At 39.9% G+C, this 27,249-nt stretch overlaps 1 protein-coding gene across 1 annotated transcript; it reads right to left on the minus strand.

Annotated features, from left to right (window-relative positions):
• Positions 1-1,889: 1,889 nt before the first annotated feature.
• Positions 1,890-26,635, minus strand: BMPR2 (bone morphogenetic protein receptor, type II (serine/threonine kinase); the record flags this gene model as incomplete). Its single annotated transcript, XM_009867939.1, has 11 exons — positions 1,890-2,881; positions 4,579-5,858; positions 6,992-7,164; positions 11,351-11,487; positions 12,434-12,581; positions 14,360-14,520; positions 16,137-16,251; positions 19,938-20,168; positions 22,172-22,263; positions 22,751-22,861; positions 26,462-26,635. Coding segments are annotated over 11 exons (2,873 nt in total), but the record flags the coding sequence as incomplete, so codon positions are not given.
• Positions 26,636-27,249: the final 614 nt, after the last annotated feature.

A 27,249-nucleotide genomic window follows, 5' to 3' on the forward strand; every position in this document is an offset into this window, starting at 1 on the left:
TCTAACACAGGACTGGCCTGAAAAGAAAGGCTAGAAGATGGGTGCAAATCTGTCTCAGCAGAAAGCAGCAGCAGTCAGAGCAAATAACTTTTCTCTCCCCAGAGTGTTTCACATGAGATAGGAGTGTCCTAAACACACTCTTCAGCCCACATTCTGAAATGCTGATAGGGGATACATGCAAGGCAAAGCACAAAGTCATGGGGAAAGGAGTGAAGTATGCACGATACAGTGATGATCACACACCAACACGCTGTACGTCAAATGGAGACTCAAAAAAGGGCAGAAGAGAGGAAAACCACAGCTGGCGTTATGAACACCAAAAACCCCGATTCAGGTCTTGGAATCCAGTTGAGTAACTGACAGGTTTGAAATATCTGGGATGAGAGATTGCAGCAGATGAGAAGCCAAAGAGTGAATTAAAAGTAAATCCAGAGAAAGATTGTATTTTTGAAGAGATGAGATACAACTGTGTATTTATACAGGTGGGCAACAGAACCACACCTTGGAGATGAAAAGTACTACTTGAACTGGTGCTGAAAGAACACAGGAGGCCAAAATGTGTCTCATAGTTTGTATTTCTACAACTACACTTCATCAAAAAGTCTAGATTTAGAGAGTTATCTCTTGGAGAGATCTAGGAGAATCTAAGAAATGTTAAAAAGCATTATAGGAGAAAATCATGGCAATCAAATACAAACAAGGGAGTTTGGGAAACGGCAAGAATCAGATGTAGCAAGGCATCTCTTATGCAGTTGTATCACCAGATACAGAAGAACAGGGTTGCAAAGTTTATGTCGGGGGGAAAATAATGTACCGGCAAAGAAACAAATGAGCTTGAAAGCACAGAGCATCTGTTTCAAGCAGCTGAAAGGATGCAGCATGGGGGAGGCAATTGTTTGCTGCCAGTATTGTGCCACAGGAATCTGGCAGGCTGACTGAATAGATTTTCTTTCTTTCACCAGTTTCCAGGTAAGGTGATAAAAATTTACTCAGTACCAAAGACTGACATGTGTTATATCTTTTTTATCTAAATAAAATAGTTTTTACTGAAGTGTTTTCAATCAGTAAGAATATTTTTCAGGTGGAAGTTTATGTCTTAGGTGGAAGGAGGTCCTGACCAATAAGGAAATTAATTCTCTTTCAGTAGACAGTAAAACAATCATTCTAAAAAATTTAAAAAAAGTAAGGCGTACTTGAGATGGTGAAAGAACATTTATCTCGATAGATATGACAGTCATGTTCACTGACAGCTAAAATCAATGTGCGTACAAAACGAGAGGGTCTAAGCAGAGGGAAAACCCCTCCAACCCTCTCGCGCAAACAAACACTCATCACTATGAATTTTAAAAGCATGCAATAAATTTCAAAAAGATGAATGAGGGGCTCTAAAAACTCTGAAGGGAGGATGCGTATCAACTCAACTCAGCAACAACAGTCAATTAGGATTGCACCTACCTGCATAAATAATCGGGCTGATTTTACCCCAGACTGTCTGTAAGGAGGTAAATCAGGAAAGATTTGCGACTCATCACAAACTGGTTTCGTGCCAAATAAGATTCATGATTTTTCCTCTCTGTAAACAAAATACCTTCGTAACCTATCTTCACTAGAGCTTTTATGTATGACAGTTATTAAGACTTCTGAATAAAATGTCTTTTTCAAGGTACAGCATTAGTGATCTGAATCAGGTTTTACATAAATGCTGGGGGTGAAACTGCACTCGAAATAAAATGGAAAATATGGCTGATGTCGTTTCATTACATTTGTTCAGTGTTTTGTTATTCAGAACGTCACAGGCTGGCATTTACTACTAGAAAGGAAACATATTTAGATTTGGAAAGATCAAAAAAAAAAGGTACTGAGCTCAGATTTTTTTTTGGTGTCTTTTTGTTCCTTTTGAAAAGCCCTTTCAAGTTGAGGAAAATTCATGCATTGTCACCTCAGAGCACAATGTGATATAGGCAGCTGCTTCAAGCTGGCTATGGTGTGCAAAATTCACTGTCATGACCGGCTGACTGCTCAACTGTGAGGGAAAAATTAACAAATAAAAAAGGGGAACATGTAGCAGTTTTAGAAACACACTTTTCAATAAAGCATACTGTGAACTATAGACTATTGCACATTTCAACATGACACAAGAAAAATAAGGGGTTCAAAACAAAATACACTTTGTAACATAGAAATATACAGACTAGCTTGTGCACAGAAATCAAAACATGGTTACAAGACACCACTGCAGTCAAACCTGTCTTATAGTCTGCTTGTGATCTTAGTGACCTTAAGAAACTGGTCCAAACTGATTATCAGCAATACTTTTTTTTGTTACTTTTTTTAAAAAAATATTTTGAGACCACATTTTTGATACACATATATATATTCCGTGGTCAAAACAGACAGACTTAACTTTAGCGATACTAAATAAAAGTGCAAAAATGTTTTAAAAAAAAAAAGAAAATAAAAAAATACGGAAGCATAAGCTAAAAATTTTCTGCATAGCTGAAATCTATTTTAAGCGAGTCCTTGGGAGGGGTAGCTGACAGGAGGAGAAAGCAGTTTTTTTAAATGTCTTCTGTGTGTTTTTGTTTCAAATAATGCAAAAAAAAAGGTCATTTGTTGGCTTTTAAAGTGTTTCACAGGCAGTTCACTCCTGCGTCCTTAGATACCATTGTGGTGGCAGTGCCTCCTTCCGCAAGGTACACGGCAGTGGTGGATTTGGAGTGGGCTGCCCGCTCGCCGCTGTTGTTGTTGACCTCGCAGTGCAGCGGCTCGGTGGAGATGACCCACGTTGAAGGACGCCACCGCTTAAGTGAGTACGGAGTTTTCACACGCTTCTTGATCTTTTCTCCTGAGCCTGATTTGCCATCCTGTGAGGAGTCACCTACTGGAGAAAAAAAACCAAACAACCCAAAACAAACAAACAAACAAAAAAGAGTTGAGAATAGTATTACAAGGAGGATAAAGGTCTGAAGAGCCCAGGGTTGTGACTCATGCAAAACAGAACAAAATCTTATCACACAAAAGCACCCGTGTGGCAGAGGCATGGCAGATGTACCAGCACCTGCCATTAAAACAAGGGATCAGATTCTGTTTTCTGTCAGAAATTACTTCAGTGAAGTCATTTGTGTCACTTTGAATGCACATTGGCATCAAACAGCGAATCAGTATCTGACATTTGAGGGGCTTTCGCAACCACAGTATCTTATATTACGTGTAATGGGAGGTACAAAAAATTGTTGCTACTACAGGACGGCAAAGGCTAAACTTTCAACTGCATAATTAAATTGTAGGTCTCCTCATCCCATTTCACCTGGCAAAGCATTTCAACTGAAGACCAAATGGACCATTCTCTGTTAAGATCTTAACTCAGGATTTGGGATGTTGGGTTGCAAAACTGGCAAAATCACCTTTAGCCATGATAAAATTTCAGCAGTAACAATCGGATAGTTAAAAAACTTGTCACTTTATATAATTTCAAACCCTTCCATTTAACTTAGCCTTCAGTTAAAGAAGGCTGCTGCAATAATCTTTTTTCCTTACCTCAGTAAGACTTCAACTCAACAAGTTAAGATAAAAATTAAGATTTCTTACTTAAAGGGAAGGTTTAAAACATTCCACAGCTGAATATTCAACTACATTTCTTGAAAGATGTGTTCTGGTCTGTTTATAAACTTTTTCCTTCCAAATGTGCCTGGCACCCCAGCTTATTTCACTAGTATCGCAGCACCTGTCTAAACAGAGGTTTGCAAGCACCTTTTAAAGACCACGGTACATTCTGGAAATATATTCTCTTTAAAATGCACACCAGGAGACCTTTTCAACAGCTCCAACAGACCCGCAGTCAAACTCAGAGGATGTTCCTAATTTAACTGTAATTACACAATTACATTCTTACTACAAAAAGGAGAGTGCCACTGTAACTTCCTATGATCTTTTCCTGTAGAAAGAGTCTATTAAAACTGATTCCTTTTCTAACTACTTTGACTAATTTTTAATATGTACATAGCAACCCTCGCAAAGGATTGCTATAATTGTTAGAGCTCAGGTAGCAGAGTAGAGAATGCATGACCCTCCATCTAGGCTGGGCTAATACAGTAAAATCAGTTGCTTTAAAGGTAATGAAGCATATAAGTAGTTACCATAATAAATTATTTCAATCAATGCATCTTAGAGCCAGCAACTCTTAAGAGGTTAAGGAAAAGTAAGAAAAAGAAGGTGTAACATGCCCCTGAAGGAAGAAGTAGGAAGCTTTTTCAATATGCTTTGCAGCTGCCAAGCTGCCTTGCAAGGAATAACAGAAGTTAAAAAATTGCTCTCTTCTTAGAGTGAGAGCAAATAGGTTATAAAGGGACAGACTTATTCCATGTATGTGGAAGGAAGATAGTGGTCTCACATGCTGGAGCTGATGGAGACAGGACTTTATTAAAAAGACTGAAACTGTGCAGATGGAAATTAAATTTATATTTGATTTACTAAGTATGCTTTGAAGAGGGACAGGAGAGAAAGAAATATTTTCTATTCAAGCGGATATACATAGTTATTACGTAAAAGGGAAACTGTTCAAGTCCTGCAGGCACTTACACTGCATACTACTGCTATCCAAACTATTCGTAGCTGATAGATCCAGTGAATTAGGCCTCTGTGCTCTTCTAGTCTGGGTCTGCCCAGGATTTCTCACTACATTCTGGATACTGACTGTAGCTGTGTCTTGCACTGGACCCGGGTTACTGTTGTTGTTATTGGCATTTGTTCGGCCATTATCCAGCGGTCGCTCTCTCCTGTCTACTAGGCGGTCCAGAACACCTTCGTCATGGCCAACCTGCTGCTCTCGCCTCAACAAGGGTTCATGCTCATCAGGGCTTGAATTAATATTCAGGCGACTATCCTCTCCACTGAACTGGTTCTGAAGCATTTCCTGGGCCCGCTGCGCTACTGAGCTGGTTGTCTGGCCAGATGGCACCGTGCCATTGGCGTATTGGGCTGGGCCAGCATGAGAGTTTATGCTGTGGCTTCTCCCGGCCACTCCGTTCATGGTAACTGTGACAACGTGAGGTTCTGCAGCATTGATAGTGTTCATTTTGGCAACGCCTGTTTCCACTTGCTTCAAGTTTGATTTGTGCTTGCCACCAAATTTTAACCGTGGCTCCTTTGTTGAATTTTTGGTGTTTAGGGGGAGGCTAGTAGGCCTCTTCGGAAGGTTCTGTTGCTTGGGCAGAGGATAGACCTGAGCAGATGGGACATCTGGAATCAAACACGCTTGACCATTGCCAGCTTGTGTGAAGTCCTGTTGTCCTGTCACCTCTACTGCAAGTTTTATCAGTGGATAAAGCAAGCTGGAACTAGTGCTGCTGAGTGGATCTGGCCCGCTAAACTGCTTCAGTGAATGTTCCATCAGATTCTCATCAGAGCTTTCTTTCAGGTTCTTATCCACTTCTTTTGGATCCAATTTATTTGTCTCCAAGTCCTCCTCTGTTAGCTGCAGACAAACAGGGGTGGGCCCACCTGGCTGCATGACGTTTGCACTATGTAAGTTTGTTTCATCCGAATAAGGCATTTCGGATATGGTGGTCATGCCAGTGCTAGGAGTGAGACCAGTTGTATTGGTGGTGGTAGTATTGGTGGACAAACTGGTGACACTTGTCTCAGGACTAGGGATGCGAGCTTGCGCTTGTTGTCGCTCATAGTTAATGGAGTTTCTATTCTTTTCCCCTGAAGTCAGTGGTGTAGTGGACATTGAATGCTCAGAAGAAATGTTCTTCACTATGCTGTCAGTGTGGTGGATTGAATCTTCAATGTAGGAAGAGGAAGAGTAATCCGGATATGGCCTTATCTTTGATACACGTCTATGATGCGACAGATTCCTTTAAGAAAAAAGAAGTAATATTAAGATCACATATGTAAGAATCATCTCAGATTATAAAGCCTCTCATTTAAGAGAGCAGAATATATTGCTGTTTCTTTTCATGTATAAACTAAGGATAGATATAGTAAAAAACTGAGATCTTTTCAGTAATCTCCTTGAAAAATTATGGGTAGCAGAAAATTGGTTTTAGTAGGACAGCAATTTTGTCATGGGTGGTATTTACACAACTAAGTTGGATAACAGGAATTTTCTTCTATTTGACCAATATGCTGTTTGTCCAGTTCACTGCTAAGGGGCACTGCTCTAGTTACAGAGGAGTGATGCTAAAGGGAGGCAACAAGAACTCCACACGCAAGATGGAAAAAGCGATGCTGGGATCTTTTTCCCAGCATCGCTTTTTCCATCTTGCGTGTGGAGTTCTTGTAGATCACAAGGTCTTAAACCATGAAAAAACCACTGTTTTTAACAATTCAGGTATTCTATGATTTGAACAATTTTTTTCATTACAGTACACACTGCCACACACAGCAACAGTACTCTTCTCTCAAATCTCTCAAACAGCGTATAATATTAAGCACTAATGTCAGTTCTGCAAATTCTCACTCCCCCTGGATTATATATAGGCAGACGATGTGCAGTACTTCTCTCTCTGGGGTCAGAGTAACGATGACTTAAACTATGGCCCTGCGGTTCTCTAACTGAAAAGTTACAGGTTTGAGACTCGGTAATTTCCTGAACTCGTATTGCCTGTAAATTCACAGTTTTTAGCAGAACATTTGAAACAGAAGTTTTATGCATCATTTAGCAAGAGTCCTGAAAGGCAATTCATAGCCACGTTGTATCTTTGCAAGCCTGTTTAGATAGTTTGCACAAGTTCAGCTTAAAAGGCCCCTCTATGAGAAGTGCAGTTGTTTAAATAAAAGGTGCCTGAACTCTGGGGACACACAGGGGACCTTAAGAACACGAGCAGTCAGGATCATACCCATATGCAGACTAGCTCATGTAACACACACCTGCTTCACGGGTACAGAAATATTAAGCTAGCAGCATGCTCTAGCTTCCTTCCTGGAGTGAACTGAGCATTGCATTGGGTATTTGCCGCTGACTAAAACCAAATGTTTTCCTTCTTACCGCTCATTTTGCATGGCAGTTGACATAGGGTTGACCGTTGGACTAACTGATTTATTTCTCTCCCAAATCATCATGAGCTCTGCCATCCTTTCCTCGGCACACTGCGCTGTTAGTCGAGCTTCAGCATCTTGATCCCAACAGTCTTCAATTGTTTCTTTAAGTGACCTCACAGCCTGCCAGGAGACAAACAGAGAAAACTACTTTATCTTAAATTATTTTCCCTTTATATCATTTTATATTTATTTTTTACTGTTTTATGACAGCATTCTGTATGCGTGAAAATAGCTGGTGAGAAACAGAAGAGACACCATTTCATTCAAAGCCCTAAGCCCAGCAATATGCCGGACTAGTATTACTATAGCTCACACAATGCGACTGGGAAGACAATTCCTTAGGAAAAGCTGCATTCACCAGTGCCCATACAAGCCCCAGCCAGCCCTCTCTGATATACGTGTGCACGGTCAGCTTGCTCTGCCTGCCTTTTGAAAGCTGTATACTAAGGATTGAGGATACTCTGGGAATGCTGTCATTGTCACCCTCACAATTCAGCTAAGGTCCTTGCCTTGCTTCCCCCCACTGGATGCAAATAACACAGCCTTGCTCATTTAGTCGTGCTCTTCTGCCTCCATTCACTACTGTAACATCCAAACGCCTCATAAATATCAGCGAATTTGTCTGCCCTAAGGAAGATTATTGCTGCCCTTGTTTTACAGATGGAGAAGCAGAAACAGAGACGCTTTCCTGGGACCACACTGTGGGGTGAATGATGCAGTCAGAATGAGAGCTCAAGACCTACAAAATGTGCGGCCATATGGTCAGAGACTGGAGGAGGCCACAACTGAAATTACGAGCACTGAACGCTTCTGCTTCTACTGCATCTGGAGTACAAAAACCAGGCAGACATCTATTGGCTCCTGCTGCCAAACCAGGGCCCATGGATAGGACATGGTTTGCCAGACAGCTCACACCTACAGCCCAGCTTTAACCTTTCCAGCACCAACGAGTGTGCGGAGTCCCAGCTGGGCACGAAGCCATTCGGTGGGTCCTGCTGCCTGCCTCCGTGCCAGAACTGCCTCATTCGCTTTTGGCAGCGAGAGCCAGGACTCGCTCTGCACGCTGGCCAAGAGCTCCTCACCCGCAGAGCAGGCTCCTGTCATCACTTGCATCTGGCAAGTCCCTGCTGCTGCGCGACGAAGCTGTGGCTGCACAGGTGGGATCAGCTGCCACAAGAGCAAACCTTTCATCTCCCTCACCGCGGCAGGTCAGCTCTCAGCTAAGCAACTGCGTGAGGGACACGAGTCTAAAAGAACCCCCAGGGGCAAGGACAGGATAGCATACTGGATCCTTTTTCTCTCCCAGGATAAAAAGCCTTCATTTAGCTTTTAGGACTTAATTTAGTCACAACTTAGACCCATCTAAGTCAGTGGACACATTAATCTCCTACCTTGCCCCTTCATAAGACTTTCCCTAAAGGTTTCACCAGCAGTAAATTTAACCAGTGTTTAATTTAATACTGTCTCTCTTCTAGGTGAACATTTCCTTTTGATGTTTTAAGGATCATGTAAGAAGCACAGTGATGTCTGTGTCCACAGTTATCAAAATGAAGCTCTAGAGCTTCTCATTTACCATAGGAATATGTTTTCTATGAATTTCAGGTTTAACTTTTCAGCTCAGTCTATATCCTTATGAAACCACACCTGGAATACTGTATCCAGTTTGGGGCTCCCCAGTTCAAGAGAGACAGGGACCTACTGAGAGAGCCCAGCAGAGAGCTATGAGGATGATTATGGGACTTGAACATCTCTCCTACGAAGACAGACTTGAGAGAACTGGGGCTATTTAGTCTTGAAAAGAGAAGGCTGAGAGGGAATCTTATTAATGTATATGAATACCTGAGGAGGGAATGTCAAGAGGAAGGTGCTAGTCTCTTTCAGATGGTGCCCAATAGTAGGACAAGGAATAATGGGGATAAGCTAGAACACAGGAATTTCCACCTCCACATGAGGAGAAACTTCTTTACTGTGAGGGTGACAGAGCCCTGGCACAGGCTGCCCAGAGAGGTTGTGGAGTCTCCTTCTCTGGAGACATTCAAAACCCACCTGGACGCGTTCTTGTGTGGCTGCCCTGGGTGATCCTGCTCAGGTAGGGGGGGTGGACTAGATGATCTCTAGAGGTCCCTTCCAACCCCTGACATTCTGTGATTCTATACTCAAACACACTGTTTAGAAGTTCTAGCACTCATTAAAAAGACAGAAGAGACAGGCAATCTGCATTATTCTGTTCTTCAGTCCCGACTTTTAAAGTCAACTTTGGGCAAATGAAGCAAGAATGTTGCTAAAATCTGTACTCAGTTTATAGACCTTGAATTATTTTATGCATATCATTTGCTCAGATTGTTGATTTATATTGTGAAAAACAATGCTGCTAAACAAGGTCTGTATCATAATACATTTGTTCAAGAAGAAGACTGAGGTTGCACAGGTGATCATAAATTTAGGATTCCACATCGTTTCAGAGCCTTAATTATGTGATCTGAAAAAAGAAAACATTGCTTTTTATTTGTACTTCTCAAATGAAAAGGGCAAGTACACTTCTCTAATAGATGAATGTGCATGAAAGTCTTATAACCCAACACGCTGGCATAGCTTTAATGGACAGAAGTCTTTTATCCCATGCATTAGATAAAGGAGGTTAGGACCTGGGTCCAGGATGAGGTAATATGGAGCTTGGTTTTCTACAGCAGCTCCCCTAGAGCACTCATTCAGATGTTAACCCAGACTGGCAGGGGGTGGAGTAGGGTGTTTGATACCCATGAGAGAATCACAGATTTTTTATTTATTCTTCTCTTCTCTTAAAGCATTTATGTAGATCATTCCTTAGAGCTGGACTTATCATCATCATCATCATCACTATTATTATTTCGAATTTTCGCAAAAAAAAAAAATTAGTGACAACACAAAGAATGTGTCGGGCAGTTTAAGTACAGGGATCATCAATAGCTCAGTGTCTAATAATGCTGGAGTCTATCAGCTTATTAGAACATTAGTCTGCAAAACAAAACAAGCCTTCTTGAACTGTTTTAGTTATAACTTGCTTCGAAAACAGCTGTCAAGCTTGGTTCTTCCAGCATAACATTTGCCAACATGGCTACAGTTAAAACAGTTGCTGCTTGATTTCCTATATAGTTTGGGCATGGATTTTTTTTTTCCTCTTCTTCTCCACTCACCCCCCGCCAAGACTGGCTGGCCAAAACTGTGTAATAAAAGAATGTCTCTATGAAGCTATCAACTCAGTTACAACGTGTTTTACAACAGTGCTAATACTAGAGGTTATGTTCCTCTCTGAAAATGTTTTCACAGGTATTTACACGTAGCAGCACAGGTGAGGCCTTAGGCCCCCCCATTACCTGCACAGCAGCTACACACCATCAACTAGCGAAGTCTCTGAAGATTGAAGGGCATAATTTCAGTGTGGGAACAACTATAAGTGTCTTTTTAAATAAGAGTCAAATATGTTATTTTCATACTGGCAAGTGAGCTATTTTAGCTTAAACAAGTTACCGTGTATCAGGTGGAACGCAGTGACTGCATTTCACTTTGCTTGTAATAAAAGACAAAGAAGCCCCACTAAGCTGAGGGCATTCGCGTTACCTCACCTTTGCTGCAAATGAAAGCAAGCGCACAGACAGATTCTGATAAGAGTTCAGCTGACTTGCTGTAACTTGTTGTGCTGCAGCAGCAAGCAAGGCTCTAAACCGCAGCTAGGCTAATTCAAAACAGCAAACAACATTACCATGTTTATAGTCTTGAAAATAAAAATTGCAGATCAAATGAAGTCATATAAAATTTCTCATGCAACGACTGCTAGAAGCTGTAGCCCCTGTGAATTCTGAGGATTATACAACTGCAGAAAAAGTTTATTACAATGTTTGTAGATTTTAGTTCTGGGAGAGTACATGTACTTTCTTGCCAACTAAATGAGGGTGCTATCAGTTTATCAACAGGCAGAAAATGCCTTTATGTTTCTGAACCAGCATACAGAGAACATATGGGCACTTCATGCATGATACTACAGATACTGTTGAATAATTAATATAACAAGTTAACTTCTGCCTATCACAATTCAGCATCCAATAATAATAGTATTTTCCCTTAAAACAACTCCAGCTTTCATGGTAATGGTGTTTTAAAACCCGAATTCAATATTTTGGAAGTCCAGACAGAAGCAGCTCCCAATCCTTAAATACTAATAAAAAGTAAAAAAACCAGAACCACAAACAAAAGTATTAAAAAATTGCTTTTAAGAAGTGAGTACGCCCTATAGCTGGTTAAATGATTGTTGAAAATATTCTCTTCTCACCAGGCTGTTCTCCTTCCACGCTTCTGGGAATTTTGGTCTTTGCTTCTCTCTAGACACCAAGACTTGCATATCTTCGAAAGTGGGATGGTTTCCGACTTCTGTCTGGAAAGCCATCTGGTACTCTGGCACAGATTCCCCTGTTAGCAAAAGAAAGAAAGAAAATTAAAAAATTACAGATTAAAAGGCAGAGCAATGGCTTTCAGGTGATGAAAGCTAGTATCAAAGTTGCTGTCTATTGAGATGTTCCCCCCTCTTCCCTAAAGTGCAACTTCACAAAGAAAAGCTGAATTAACTGCAAATGAATTCATTGTTGTTCAGCAGTCTCTCAAAGGACAGCATCTTCAAATCTTGCTGGTTGAGTGGCACAGTCAGAATGCCTCAGAGCCTGAGGAAGACACCAAATTTCTGCGAAGAGGAGCTGACTGAATATATTCATGTACTTCAGTTGAGAGGAAGCCCAGTGAGATTCTAAGTCTCTGCACATAAAGTGTGTCTGTTTGACTGCAGACAGAATGCTGCAGATTATACTCTATATACTCTATCTTAGGAAGAAGATGGTGGTTGTGACACAATCTCCTGTGCTAAATTTTAAGTCTAATTCTTCTTGGTTTATGCTACAGGTATGGCAGCTTTCCCTGAATTTTCAATGTCATGAGCATAAATAAAAGTATGACTGACTAAAGGCTACATTAAATTACAGCACTTTCCCATCCATTCTTTCATGAGGGAAGTCTGAAAGACATTTCAGGCACTTTTATCAGTTCCAAGAACTCAAAGTACTGCCTTTGCCATCAGCCCAACTCTGCACAATAACAATAATGCTCAAATTGCACTTAGCGTGAGGCCTGCAAACTGCTTAAACAGGTAATTCAAAGCCTTTCAGTACGAAGAACCACACTTCACTCACCAATATTGAGAGTATTGACAACAATCATCCTGAACACTAGATGGCACCGACTTAATGGCAAAAACAACTGAGAAATTATGTCCCGTCTTTGCTTTTAAAAAGCTATGGCTGGGCAGCAGCTTTGGTTGTTGGTACCTCTTTCTACTATTACATTTTTTCCATTGTTTTTTAGTTACCTGGGAAGAGGTCTGTACATCTCATGAATATCTCCCAGTAGATAAGGCCCAGCGCATACATATCTACTTGTTTCAAAGCAGATTCACAGTCTCTCAAGTTGACTGCTCCTTCAAGCACCTCTGGGGCCATATAGCGGATCGTTCCCACCTGGAAAAACATAAAAACAAAGCTTCACATCAGGAAGAAATTTCCAAATTTAATTTATTACAGAAATTTACTTATTTTTTAGTACCCTACTTTGTTTTATATTTTATACAGTTAAGGAAAATGCAGTTTGCTTCTATTCAATGTCCTCAGCTTTTAGTCTCTTATCAGGAGCCTAGTCATAATAAAACTCTTCCCTTGCTCTGTTGCTTTTTTGTATGTACCAAAACAATAGTGTCCCTTACTCAATGCTGTTAGATGCAATATGATACAGCAGAAATGTATTTTAAATTTTTTTCCCAAAATTACTCTGGTAAACACCAAGGCACATATTGTAACGGAAGAGGATGCTGCTGAACAAGAAGCTTGTTCTTTCAGTCTTGTTAGTGTTTGTTTTTTTTTTTTTCCTGACTGTCAGCAAGGCTCTCCATGGTCAAAGATTATTAACAGCCTTGGAAGGTATCTTTCATTTCCACCAGGACCTATGTTAGATTAGGATAATCACTCATCAGTACCTGTAGGATAGTGTTTTGTCACGGGACTATTTAACATCCTCACATTTTAAACACTGGTTTCCCCGTTCCTTTGTTCAGTAAGGGGAGATCTGAAAAGAGGACCTGTGCGCAGATATTATTAATGCAGCACTTGCTTTTGGGGGGGAGAAGGTGACTAGCACTGCGAAAAACATTCTTTGAATGAAATGCAATGGTCTTCTGTAAAAGCACAAAGACAACGAATATACGAACCATTAGGAATTTGCAGTGTTTAAAACAGTCTCAGTGCATTACGGTAGCCTATATTCAAGAATCAGTGTATTTATGCCTACACAAAAACAGCAACAAAAACTGCACTCTCTGAATCACTGCATCATAAAAAAGAAAGCTTAAGTAATTTTTTTCTTTCTACCCAGAATCCATTCTAACCCACTCTTAGCAGATGTTTTCCCAATCTGTTCCTTAAATTCATAAAACGATGCAAATTCTATATAGCCTTTCTCAGCAGTCCATTCCAGACACTGGCTGCCTACAGATTAGAAAGATTTCTTTGTAACTAATACAAATTTTCCTCCCACAATGTAATCCCCTTACCTCCTGTCCTATCCACACTGAATGCAAACAGTTTGTTCCTTTCTCTTTGTAGCAGCCATTTACATATTTGAAGACCTGTCTCTATCTTCATTTCCCTAAACAGCCCTCACTCTTTCATCCTTTCCCATAGGGTATTCTTTCAAGCATCCCCTTGTTATTTTGTCTCTGTTCTTTTTCAGTTTGTCCCTGTCTTTTCTACACGCACTTACTCTCCCAGATGTATCACATTAAAGTCCAGAGAATTGCAGACGACATGTAGAGAAATGGCTGTAGGATGCAGAGTGTGGTATGTCCCTATTTCAGAAAAATTAACATCAAAACCACCAAAGAATGTTTGGTTGTCAGTTAATATCTGCAGTACAGGACTGAAGGGGTCTGCACACCACATCATCACAAACAACATGGCAAGCAAATGCACCTTGCACCTTCTCATACCTCATACAGAAAACTTCAGTCTCCAGGGCTGCCAACCTATTACTTTTCAAAATGCTAGGTTTGTCTTCCAGTGTTTTGAGACCAAAACCAGTTTCCTCCTGTGGATTTCAGCCACTTCTCACCCGTGCCGCAGCAACTCCCCCTCATGGGAATTGTACCGCCTTAAGATTCACCTTGTGACAACAGAAGCAACTATTTCTCAACTTTCGTACCAATTTGTCTTCCTTTATGCACTGGTTTATCTTCATTTGTACTTACCTCACTAATAGCTGCATTATCTTCCTCACCTGGGCGTACCAGTCTGTTTCCAGTTAACTTCATGGAGAGTCCAAAATCGCTAATTACACACGTTCCATCATTCTTTACTAGCACGTTGCGGCTGTTCAAGTCACGATGAGATATTGCAGGTTTGTAGTGGTCTATTTGGACATATGGAAGTGCTTGTTATTATTTGAGCAGTTCTACTGTCTGGCAAAATGAGAAAACCTCATTATGTCTGCTCAGCTATTACAAACGGAAAGTCAACATCTTTTTGAAAGTTAACATTTTTGCTCCTTTATAATAAGCTCCACAGTATGTTATCTATAGAAAACTGATAATATTCAGTCTTTTACTGTATCTATACAATATATTATGCTACTGCTATATACAGTTTGTCTTTTCCAACAAGCTTCTTTCCAAGGGATAGTTCAGCATGACTTTGGCAGGGGAGATGTCAGGTACTTCAGCACAGACCTGCTGCCAGAGCCCTGACAGCCACCTCAAACGCTCCCTTCTCACATCCACACTCCTCTGTCAAGTACCGCACCAACTATTTACGCTACGATTGGAATCGGCACCTATGCAGAAGATACATAGACAGGATTATTCCAGAGAATCTCAACATGTTCATCTTGCAAGGGGTCTGATCTTTTCCAAAGAATAATCTCAGTGGTTCCTAATTTATATGCCATTTATTTTGTTAGTAAAGCAGCTAGCACTATAGAACTGTTTTTACTGTGGAATATATTTTACTCCACAAGTTCCTTCCTAGCATCCATAGACCAGCCTACAGCTGTCCCATCTTCATGATGGAAGGTTTACATATGTTCTAGCTGCTAATGGACACACCTGTCTGCACATTTCGAAATTATGAAGTTAAGATGATAGCTGCCGTTTCAACAGCACACAGGAATAGTGGTTTAGGTGTTTTCAGTCTTGCACTTTTAAAAGCATCTTCAGTTGTCATCCTCTGCTTGAGATGATGTTTAACATTTGAAAATATATAGTTGGGAATTTTGATGCAAACATTAGCACCTTAATGTAGAATTAATGATACCATCCTTTTATTTACTTTCAAAAAGCTAATGCTTCAGTGCCAGGCCAAATTCTGCAGTCTGATACATCACAGATCTTAGAATATCTGTTTTATAATCATGACACTTCAGCTGCTTCAGTTGAAGCATGCAAGCAGAGACAGAAAGATATAAATACAGTGTCACATCTGGTGGTCTAAAAAAACACTGTAAGTCCAGCAGTATCGTTTGTATGAAGCGAAGACCAGGCGCACATCCTTAGATGAAATAACCAATAGATACGATAAATGAGACTACAGTGGAGTGAAAAGAATTAATTATTTCTCTTTGTGTATACAGTTCACACACAAACTAAAAATTGCTTGGGTGATTTGTGTCTGAATTGTAAAAACAAACAGAACACCCCATCTGTTTGCTCTCCGCTAGACAGACACCCAGTGCTGCAGGTCTTCAGTAATGTGTTGCCATGACACAGCAGCACAGCACCGCTCGGCCTCCTCCCACCGCCTGTCCCTGGGGCTCTGCTGGCTCTCACTCCCTGCTTCGTGTAAGCGTCACAGACACAGCCCACACCGGACTGTTCAGAAGGAAAGAACCTATCAGAAGTTCTGAGTAATCTCTATTCGCATTCATCACTTCCTACTCACCATACTGTCACAGAGAAAAAAGAAAGGCATGAATCTAGTACCTGATGGAAATAAGAGTATCTTGAACATCTTGGCATCCCTTCCCAGCCTTACCTCCGCGCGGTAGCTCCGTGTGCAGGTACGCCAAGCCCCTGGTTATAGAGTGAGCCAAACGACAGGAGCTCACCCAGTCACTGGTGTGGAGACTCAAATATTTGCACAAAGAACCCTGAAAAAAATTAAAATATATTGGATTAAAATCACTGCCCAGCTGAATAACTCAAAAATCTTTAGGAGAGTCTGTTTTATCCAATGCTCCTAAAAGGTGTGATCTTGCAACTGCTCCTACGTTTATCCTGATGTTCTAAACCAAAAGAATGGTTCATTAATTTCTAGCGTTGCCATTTGTTTTATCTAAAGAAGCGGAACAGAAAATTTATCACAAAATAACAGGGATTGCTTTTAGGAATAATGATATTAATTATAAAACAAAAGCAAAGCATGTATTTGATTTATTCTTCTGAAGAAGTCTTCCTGAACAACAGCAGAAGAGAGGTGATTGCAGATGCAACAGTTTGGGTTAGTAAATCATGTCCTTCAACCAGTAGCACTTACAGAAGAATACTCAACATCTCTCACCAGCATCTCCCCTCCTATATTCTGTTCACATATCAAAACAAGAAAAAACCAAACAAAGGCAATTCAGAATAGGAGCTAGTCCACACACACTCAAGAAATAGGAAAAAAGTGTCACATTCCCCCTTTTTGGAAGATAAGTTAAATGTGAAGACTGAGGGATTTTTTAGTAACTTGTGGTGGAAGCTCCAAGAAAGCTGGAAAGAAGGTTGTCAGATACGGTACAGAGATATTCTGGAAACCGAGACTGCTATCTAAATCAAGAGCCAGATCCTGCACGCTATGATATCTTCGAGCAGTTTTTACGCCCATAGTCCCAAATGACAATATACTTGGTTTAAACAAACTAAATCCCCACGCAAGAAGAACAAGCCACCCCGTTGTCTCTGCACACATATTACAATATATTTATGACTACCAACTACCCTGCTTTTGCCTAGTTAAATCTGTATTCTCAAAGATGGACCAATATGTGGCATAATATCGTAGCTGCTACTAAAACTACTTTATTCCCAAATTAGTTATGTAACATCTGGTTAAAAAAAATCTGGTCTGTGCCATTTGAGTGGATTTGGAGTCAACATGCAGGTACATAATGTGTGCACAGTTCAGATGGAGGCACACAGATACCAGAATTTAACGTGACTGAAACATTAGACACTTTTTGCTAAAAGCAAGACCAAGCTTTCCTAAAACTAAAACTAAGTTCTTGACACTCCTTGATAGAATTACAAGTCTTGCATCTTTTCAGGCTTAGCCGGTGCAGAACAAGGAACCTATACATAGATAACATCCTTGATGAAGACACAGACCAGATCTCTCTCATACAGGTTTACATACACATTTCTTTCACCATTTAACATCGTGTTACATGAACTTCAAATATTTTGGTAATAAAATAAAAAGCTAGGGATCCACCTAGAAATAGGTTGCAGAATTTTACATTTTTTTTCTGATTGTTAAAACTTTTTAAGAAACACAAGCGCTCTTACTAGCCTCCAATTGCCTGTAACTTCAGCTTGGTAACAGATTTTCTTGAATTAGTGGCACAAGGTTCCCATTCGCCCTAACGGAGGCCAGGGGACTGTTGTCATGGTGTGACTGGGGAACACACGCTGTATGAAGATCTCAAACCAACAACAAGATCTTTCTGCTGCAGAGCTTGCTAGACACCAGATATTTTTTGAGCTGGCCAAGGGCTGTGATTTTTTGCTTTTAGAGAAGTTCAATATAAATGACAACCAGGAAAAGTTTTAGTCAAGATTTAGGGAGAGATATATTTGTAATTAAGGTTACTCTTGTCAGTCACAAGTTACATGTTAAATTAGGGGCGTTTGTTCCAGTTAAAACTTTTGATAAAATTTATGTTTTTGTTTTAACAGTCATAAGATTCTTTATGTGTTTTACCACAACGTTTCTATTGTTCTAAAAAGACATGAATGTCTGACTACTGGGAGCACTATTCTGTGGCTATCCTGTATTTCCTACTACGTCATTCCTTGCAACTTACTGCTTACTCACCTGCCACACCTCAGAGTACCAGCAGAAGAGCATGTTGGTTGATAAACACACGTATCTTTCCTTTTATTACTTGCTCACCTACTTTCTTTGGTCTGAAGGCATGCTTGGATAACAACACTAGAACAATTTTCTGTGTGTTCCTATTTTCGAGAAGGAAAGTATTTTGAGGGAGAATGATGTTTTGGATGGGGAGTACTTCACCTGTACATCTTGTACGGGCTACTCCTCACCGAAATAAGATTTAAGGCTCTAGTTTGAACCGCATCATTCCCTTTTAGCAGGGCTGCCGCAGCAGGTTTCTTTCTCTGCTGTTAGCTCCGCATACAGCAGAACATCTGCTCACTGAATTAAGGATCACACTGTGCATTAATTACACCTGCTGTGCACTTTTTCCAATGACTTCCAAGCCACCAGTGGATTGATTTTAGACTAATCTTGCTGTTCTTAATACCATATTGAGAAAGAATCTGATAATATGATGTCATAAGCCTCATCTGTGCATTTAATCAGAGCGTCAACAGATCCTGCTTGTATAAAGACACAATTTTCAATCAAATTACATTTTAGCTGAAAATCCTCTCATTCAAGAAAACAGCGAAACCAGATCACCTGTTAAGACAGTTACGCTACGTCCTCCCAGGAGCAGAATACTCGCTTGATTTCACCTAACTCAGTTAGCTGAAAATAAGCCTACTCTGCCAGAGCAGGCCAGAGCTGATGTGCTTTGCCTCCGTCCATCTGGCACAGGCACGGCTGAGCTTTTTCTATGGTCATTTCTAGTCTCTGCAACCTCTCCTTAGGTGCCCATCTCTTATAAGCTGACATGATTAACCATGTTCTTACTTGTTGCCTTAAATTCACATATATTTTCAGATATTTAAATGCATGTATACATTTAACTTTCAACACAAGCATATACAGAGAGGCTACAAGGACCTAAGACAAGCCACCATTTCTGACATTCAGAACTGTTCTCTTTCTTTTTGCCACCTGAATAGGTACATATATATTTCATTTTTCATGAACGTAATTCACATTTACACTGTTTTAAAACAGTTTTGCTTCTACGCATGTGTACACAGAGACAGACAGACAGACATTAGGAACTTAAATCAAGGAACTTGAGAGATGTAAAAGCATTGTTAGCTAGGAAGATTTGAAGACATGGCTCTGGAAAGTAAGGTTGCCTTCTTAAAACTTGCCCTACAGCCTCAATATATGGTACAGCAAAATAAATATGTTATGTCACAGAAAGCTTTAAAGAAGGTAACAGGATAAAAAGCTACCATGATTTGTAATACCACAAACTAGCTTGACAACAGTATTTGATCTATTATGCTTCACTGTACAAATCCCTACTATTTGCAGCTACTGAGGTCATAACTACCGTAACAGAGACACAATGCCTTAATACTAAGAAGTTAAAAATTTATTAAATTATTAAGTAAAAATAACTCTTTGAATTCTGTCCTTGAACACTGCACAGTTGGCAAAAAAACCCCTGCACCATAACCAAGAGCAGATACTACAGCTAAGAATTTGTGAGACTATATTTGGAAGCACTAACTGGGAAATCTTAAAGGGTATTACAGTAAACCACACTAAGGTTCATTAAAATTTTAATTTATATGGATTATTTTTACATTACTGTGCAAGAAGCAGCAATGAAAAACACTGGCAAATAGTAAAGCACATCCTTGGTTTAGACTTCTAAGAATAGCCACAAAAAAATCAGACTGGTTTCTTTGAAGTACTTACATTAGGGTAATATTCCATCACCAATAAATATTCCATACGGCCATCTGCAGTGAATCTCTCATCCCCCACAATGAAGCGGGCAATATTGTCATGTTCCATCAGTGGAATCCTGTAAATATTCCTCTCATTGATAAAGTTTTGACGATTGGCAAAAGAAAAGACTTTCACAGCAACTGGACGTTCATCTAGGGAGCCTTTATATACTGCTCCATATCGTCCCCGGCCAATTAACTGAAAAATAATTGTAAATAATTAGTTCACTAAATAATAAGTGACGATAAAATCCAAGTTTTCACTCTACAAAGATTGTATGTCAACCTTTATACTGACTTGTACTATGAAAAAAGTGAATATTTTGTATGGAAAACTAGAATTAGAACGCTGTCATAAAAGCTATTTGGAGCTGGAAACATCTGCACAGGCCAACTTTAGTCTTACTAAATTGATCTCTAGTTTGAAAACCCATAAATAAGTCATGAATAATCTATTCAGCAGTTTTATATACAGAATCAATAAAATCCATGTGTTTTGTGCTGCTAATTTTCTTATTAAACTTTCGCCTACTAAACACATACAGCTTTTACGTGATCAATTTTAATTAACTCCAGATTCAACTTCAGTTAAATCCAGATCAATCCTGTGGTCACGGGCATTAAGCTAAACATTACGGGTTTGATCTAGATTTATGAGCTGTACCTTTCAGGTTAGTAGCAACGATATATGCATTTCTAGTACAAAATAGATACCACAAAAGGTAAACAGGTTTTAACAGAAAGGAATAATTAATTACTTCTAGTCCCCACTATGTCAGACAGTCTTCACAGAATGGCCTTTCCAGTCTCCATGGCAACTGAAGAAAGATGTGATCTCTGCTCTAAACCAAAACACAGGACCAACTTCAGGAAGAGTCCTAGCTTCCAAAGCTCAAAAAATTCTACATAAAACTACATAAGAATTTAAGCATCTATTTAATTCAAATAATTTTCAGGAATACCCAGACATGAAACTGTAAGGACTTCATGGCATCCTTTTACTTTTTAAGTACTTGCAAAAGGAGAAGGAACAGGAAACAGGACAACAGAAGTAATGCTTCTTTAGAAGAGAAAAGTGTCTAATAGGAAAGTTTTCAACAACAAAGTATCTTTTAGCAGACAAGATTATCTGTTTCTCAGTCCTTTCAAGTCAATAGATTGCAAAGCAGCAGCGAGTCACAAACCCAGAACGTCATCTACCCACAGAGATGTGAAACCAGAGGAACAGTTAAGACAATTTGTTTTCCAACACATGATGACTGTGGGGTGAGGAGTGAGCTCCTCAGGATTTAAGAAAGAGGACAGAAGACCCCATTGCAGACATCTACGCCAACAAAGTCACTGTTTTTTCCAAGACTATCAGTATGAGGAGTTCCATCTGGGGCTTTGCACACTTCTACAAAACACATCCTTACGGCCCTGCAAACTCTGCCTCCCGTACTGTTTTGTTGATAAAAGCACATTGACACTGATTGCTCTGCTGCCATCATTAGCCCAGACCACACGGCACGGCTGCAGTTTGCACCTCTAGGTGTGATTTCTAATGGGAAAAAAAAAGAACAAAAGTATCGCTCTCTGAATTTCTCTCAGTCATTCTACTGATTTATTTCTGGCTAAAAGCTTTTAAAAGTTCTGTAAGTTCTATCATGCATACCAATTGAAAGCACAACACTTTGCAGTTTCCTGACGATGCATCTAATACCAAGCTGAGCAGAAAGTTCTGGCTGGCTTCTAGTTGCCAAGGAGACAGAGAGTACCCCACTGTGAAAAATGACTACACGTAAAGGCACCACTACTGAAATACACTGCCCTATCTGCAGTAAATCCTATATTCCAATAATGTTACTAAAGCATGTCAAATTACTATGGTAGGACATTGTACTTAAAGTGATCAGTGTCAAGCAAAAAGATGGATCTTTTGATACAATTTCCCCCATTACCTCCCAGTGCTCAGTATTTTCTTTTCAAATGAGAACATGTTCTAGCTAATAACAACAATATTACATCTTGCCTTCTTTTGTTAGTAACACGGCAATCTTTTTAAAATTATTTTTTCTTTTCGTTTCATCTTTTAACTGTGATTTAGAAAACATTATGGGAGCATGGATATATTTATTTCTGTAACTACACTTGGAAGGTGATATGACCACAAATGTTACATTGAATAAAAATGAAGACGAGGAAGTCGAGCTGAACATTTACCTCCAACAACTTTAGATTATCCAGATCCAATGAGGGCTCTGACGCTGCCGCCTCCATCATGTTCATACTGTGCAAACCCTGTTTACGGTCTCCTGGGGAAGGAAGTGAGGAGGAAATCAGACAGTTTCTTTTATTTGCCATGCTACAAGTGAAAACAACTTACTTGGGACTTTGCAGAAACACATATTGTAGTCAAGGGTGTAAGTAGAAAAACGAATCCTGTAAAAACTTATTGGAACCAGTAAAATCAGCAGTGAAGGTGCCGAGAGTTACAAACTTAAGGCTATCTTTGATAATGGAATGTCACTGGTGATAACTATAAAGCATCTTCACAACCTCACTTAAGCTGTGTTGAGTAGAGGATTTGTTGAAGAGAAATGGGTCCCAGAATGTCAGCTTGAACAAATCGTCAATCTCTCCAGACTGGCATGAAAGAGTTATCACCATGAAGTGTCAGGGAGAAGAAAGGGGAGTATTATGTACAGACATGTAATAGGGACTGGGGAGAACAGAAGACATAAGTGTAACTTCGAGAAACAGTCAAAAGAACAGTTAAAAAACAGTATCATCATACCCTACCTGCAAGCATCCTGTATCCAAAGAAGAGAGCAGCAATCAAAACAGCCAGTACAGACACAGATGCAAGAGCAATAACTATAGTCTCATCTCGATGAAAAGAATGAGAAGAATCTGAAATAAAACAAGATGAAGACTCTTTAATTGTAAATTTGGAAGAATCAGTACTATAAAACATGTAATAAAAAACGAGGGGAAAAGATTTACTCTGGATTTTAAGACATCACACTACATTCTTTTTCCTCTTAAAATCTAGGGATGGTGAAAGAGCTGACAAGCAAAACCACAGACGAGTTCACATTAATTGGCAGCTTTTCCCAGTCTCCCACTGCCACCGTAGAGAAAGGCACCAACAGCAAAAAGTGAATCTTCTCTCTACCTGGCAAAGCTCAGCTCAGCCATACAAGGCCAAACTGATGGAGTCCCAGCTCTCTGTGCCTTAATCCAGTTCCTTGGTGTGTTTTTTTTTTCCAGAGGGGGAGAAAGTTTTCATGAAAAATTTGTTAGTGTCTTGAATTGTTAGCTTAATGCTCCTCCATGTTAGACCCCAGACTTGCTTCTCATAGGGATATAAAAATTTAGGCACTTCTAAATTAAAATCTGTTATGGCAGCTATTTCTCTGATGTCAGAATCAGTGGAATGTGGCACTACAAGACCTCATTTACTTTGGCTTCAAAACGAAGTTTGGGAACTATGTTTAAACTTGACTTATATATTGCTAAAAGTACTCCCTAAAAGATTGTAATGAGACCTAACTACGCTAAAACCACAAAATATAAAATGCACACAAGGCATAAACATTGGGTAAATTTTTAGGTGAGACTGAAATAAAATTTATCACAGTCCACACTAGCTGAATAGACTGACAAATCCACTTTGCTTGAGCTGCATTTAAAAGAAATTAAACATAATTCGCTTATTCTAATTCCCAGGGTGGACAGACACATGAGAACGAGATGAGAAGAGAAAGGAAATTTAAAAGACAACAGCTTCCATTTTTACATGACCATAATGGTAAGAGGAAATAATAAAAAAGCCGGTAAAACAAAACCATGGAACGGTTTTGACTGGAAGGGACCTTTAAAGGTTGCCTAGTGCAACCCCCTGCAGTGAGCAGGGACATCTTCAGCTAGATCAGGTAGCTCAAAGCCCCATTAAGCCTGACCTTGAATGTTTCCAGGGATGGGTCTTGTACCAGCTCTACGGGCAACCTGTGCCAGCTTTTTAGCAGCCTCATTGTAAAAAATTTCTTCCTTACATCTATCTAAATCCACCCTTGTTTAGTTTAAAATCATTACCTCTTGTCCTGTAGCAACAGGCCTTGCTAAAAAGTTTGTCCCCATCTTTTTTGCAGGCCCCCTTAACTAAGTAGAGGTTAGAGTATTTTGTTATACGCAAAAAGCAGCCACATTCCATTTTGCTTCTGATTGGCTGACTAAGGAAAAAAATCATCCTCATAAGACAGAGACCTTCTGCATTCCATGAAAGGAGACTGACCTCACGTGTTAAAATACCATAGAGTTCCACCTATGATAGAATTATGTGAAAAATCACCCACCAAAAACAATATGCAGCTCGTATCTGCTGAACACTTTAAATAAGGGAGAGCTTGTCATAACAGCAACACCATCAAATTTAAATTTGTTCTTTCAAAAGAATTACTATCACTACTGGTTTTGGTAAAAGAAGTTTCACTAAAAAAATAAGCTATTGCCACAAGGCAATACTCTACTGTGAAATAACAGTTGTGACTTACATTGTAAGGAGATTAAAAGACACATGATAAAATTCTCACCTAAATTATGAATTTAAATCATATACATAGATATGCATTAAAAAATACAACATCATAAAGGAAACTGTTACATCATACAAAGCTATATAAAATATTACACAAGTTTAAGAAGCTAAGTGCTGGCATAGGAACAACGATTTTGACTTTCATAATTTTGTGAATGGAATTTACATTTTATTGATTTATCTTTAAAAAAATATATATAACATGGTAGTTTTTTGCATCAATCAAGATAGTGCCTAGCATGTACTGAGAAAATTCCGGTTTTGAGGGGCTGTGCTTTCTGCTGTAACCCAGCTGTATTTCCTTTGACCATGCAACTCTGGTGCCGCCATTTACAATGTCCCCGTTGCTAAACATACAGAAATCCTTTCCACCACTGTTTGCCAAACGCTATCTAATGCCTAATTTGCCTGCTCTACTTCAGATTTTCTTACAATCCAAGGGTTAACACAACATGTCTCCTCCATCATGAGAGCCCTCATGAGAACCCTGGAACAGAATTTTGCTGTTCCTTCACTTGTGTCACTGCCCAGAACAAGGGCACCCTGAGCAACACTAGGAGCTCTGGCCGCCTTGGCACACTTGCTCTTTCTCCCGTTGGAAGCTTGTGAATGGTAGCATTATGCAGGCTGGAGAGCTACTAGAAAATCTCCAAATAACAACGTTTTGTGCTGATCAGCAGTAGAAAAACATGCAGAGAAAAAGGATCATTGCTTTCTGGTTCCTTGATGGATCGTCTCCTCCAAGGGCTATTTAGCCTCAGTAGTCGTGCAGCCACCAAGTAACCTCAGAGAACTTCCCTGGCCTTCAACACAGAAGAGGGTTGTGTAGTGTTTTGTTTTGTTTTTTTAACCTGAATTGTTTCATCACAAATCTTAAGATTGGATATCTTGAATCCATTCTTAATTCTTCTAAACATTATTTTAAAATAATGTTGACATCATTCCAACAGCCAAGTCAGTCCTACAGTTTGAGTTACTATTGTCAAGTTGTTGAGCAACACTTAAAAATTTAAGAATAAATACAAATTTCTCAGTAACAGTAACTGAACATCTTAACGGAGGGGTAATGTGGAGCTCAAACTGGCATGAGTGGGTAAACACTGTATATGATCACCAGACATTTCCAAGCAAGGACAATTTTAATGTATTTTACTTGTAAATCTACATAAAAAGAAAACAAACAGAAAGACAAAAAGCCCAAATGGCCCCAAAAACTCCACAGAAAGTATTACTTCTATCTGCCATCTATCCACCTTGCATAATAAATATTAACTTTTGATGTTGCCAGATTATCAATCTTTCATAAATAGAACAAAAAGATGTCACTTCAACGACCCAGTTTTAAAATCTTCCAAAGCTTAACAAGATCCTTATTAACTAACTCCTTTTTCAATCTCTCTCTTTCCTCAGATATATTTCATCTTTTGCCTTTTACACCAGTCGCTGACTTGCCTTTTAGCGCCTCGATGAGAAACACTAGCAAAGCCAAAACTAGATGGGACTTCTCAAGGCAGTGGTTCCTATTTCCCCTTTTATCTACTTGTAAGTAAAATAATACATATTTTATATATATTGCAGCAGGAAAACTATGACATAGTTGCCATTATGGAAAAGTGGTGGGATAACTCACATCACTGGATGGTTATAAACTCTTCAGGAGGGATAGGTAAGGAAGGAGAGGCGGTGAGGCAGCCCTGTATGGTACAGACTGTCCAGATCTTAATGATGGTGACAACAGGGTTGAGCGTTTATGAGTAAGAATCAGGGGAAAGGTCAACAAGGCAGATACCGTAGTAGGAGTCTGTTATAAACTGCCTAAACCAGGATGAAGAGACAGACGAAACATTCTATAAGCAGCTGGGAGAAGTCTTGAGATTGCCTGCTCTTGTTCTTGTGGGGGTACTTCAACTTACCAGATGTCTGCTGGGAATACACTACAGCAGAGAGGAAACAGTCCATGAAATGATAGAGGTTTTGATTCTCAAGAGAAGTAAGGAGCAGGATCAGCAGAACTGCTACCTCAGACTTCTGGAGAGCACAGTTTGGCCTGTTTAGGAGCCTGGTTGACAATCCCTTGCGAGGCAGTCCTGAGGGGCAAAAGATACCAGGAAAGCTGGACATTCTTCAAGAAGGAAATCTTAAAGGCACAGGAACAGGCTGTCCCCACGTGCCAAAAAACAAACCAGTGGGGAAGAAGACCAGCCTGGCCAAACAGAGATTTGGCTGGAAATAAAGGAGAGTTTATGACCTTCAGAAGAAGAGGTGGCCCACTCAGGAGGAACACAACGATTTTGTAAAGTTATGCAGAGAGATAATCAGAAGAGCCAATGCCCAACTAGAATTCAATCTGGCTACTGCTGCAGAACACAGTAAAAAATCTCTCTACATTAGAAACAAAAAGAGAGCTAAGGAGAACCTCCATCCTTTATTGGATGGAGGGGGAAACATGGTGACTAAGGATGAGCTGAGGAACTTAATGTCTTCTTTGCCTCAGTCTTTCATAGTAAGACCAGTTGTCCTCCGGGTGCCCAGACCCTGAGCTGTAAGAGAGGGATGGGGAACCGAATGAAGCCCCCGTAACCTAAGAGGAAATGGTAAGAGATCTGTTGCACCACTTGGAAGCACACAAATCCATGGGGTCAGATGGGATCCACCCAAAAGCACTGACAAAGCTGGCCAAAGTGCTCACCAAAGCACTTTA

Source organism: Apaloderma vittatum, unplaced genomic scaffold (genome assembly GCF_000703405.1).
Source record: "Apaloderma vittatum isolate BGI_N311 unplaced genomic scaffold, ASM70340v1 scaffold18524, whole genome shotgun sequence".
NCBI classification, from domain to species: Eukaryota; Metazoa; Chordata; class Aves; order Trogoniformes; family Trogonidae; genus Apaloderma; species Apaloderma vittatum.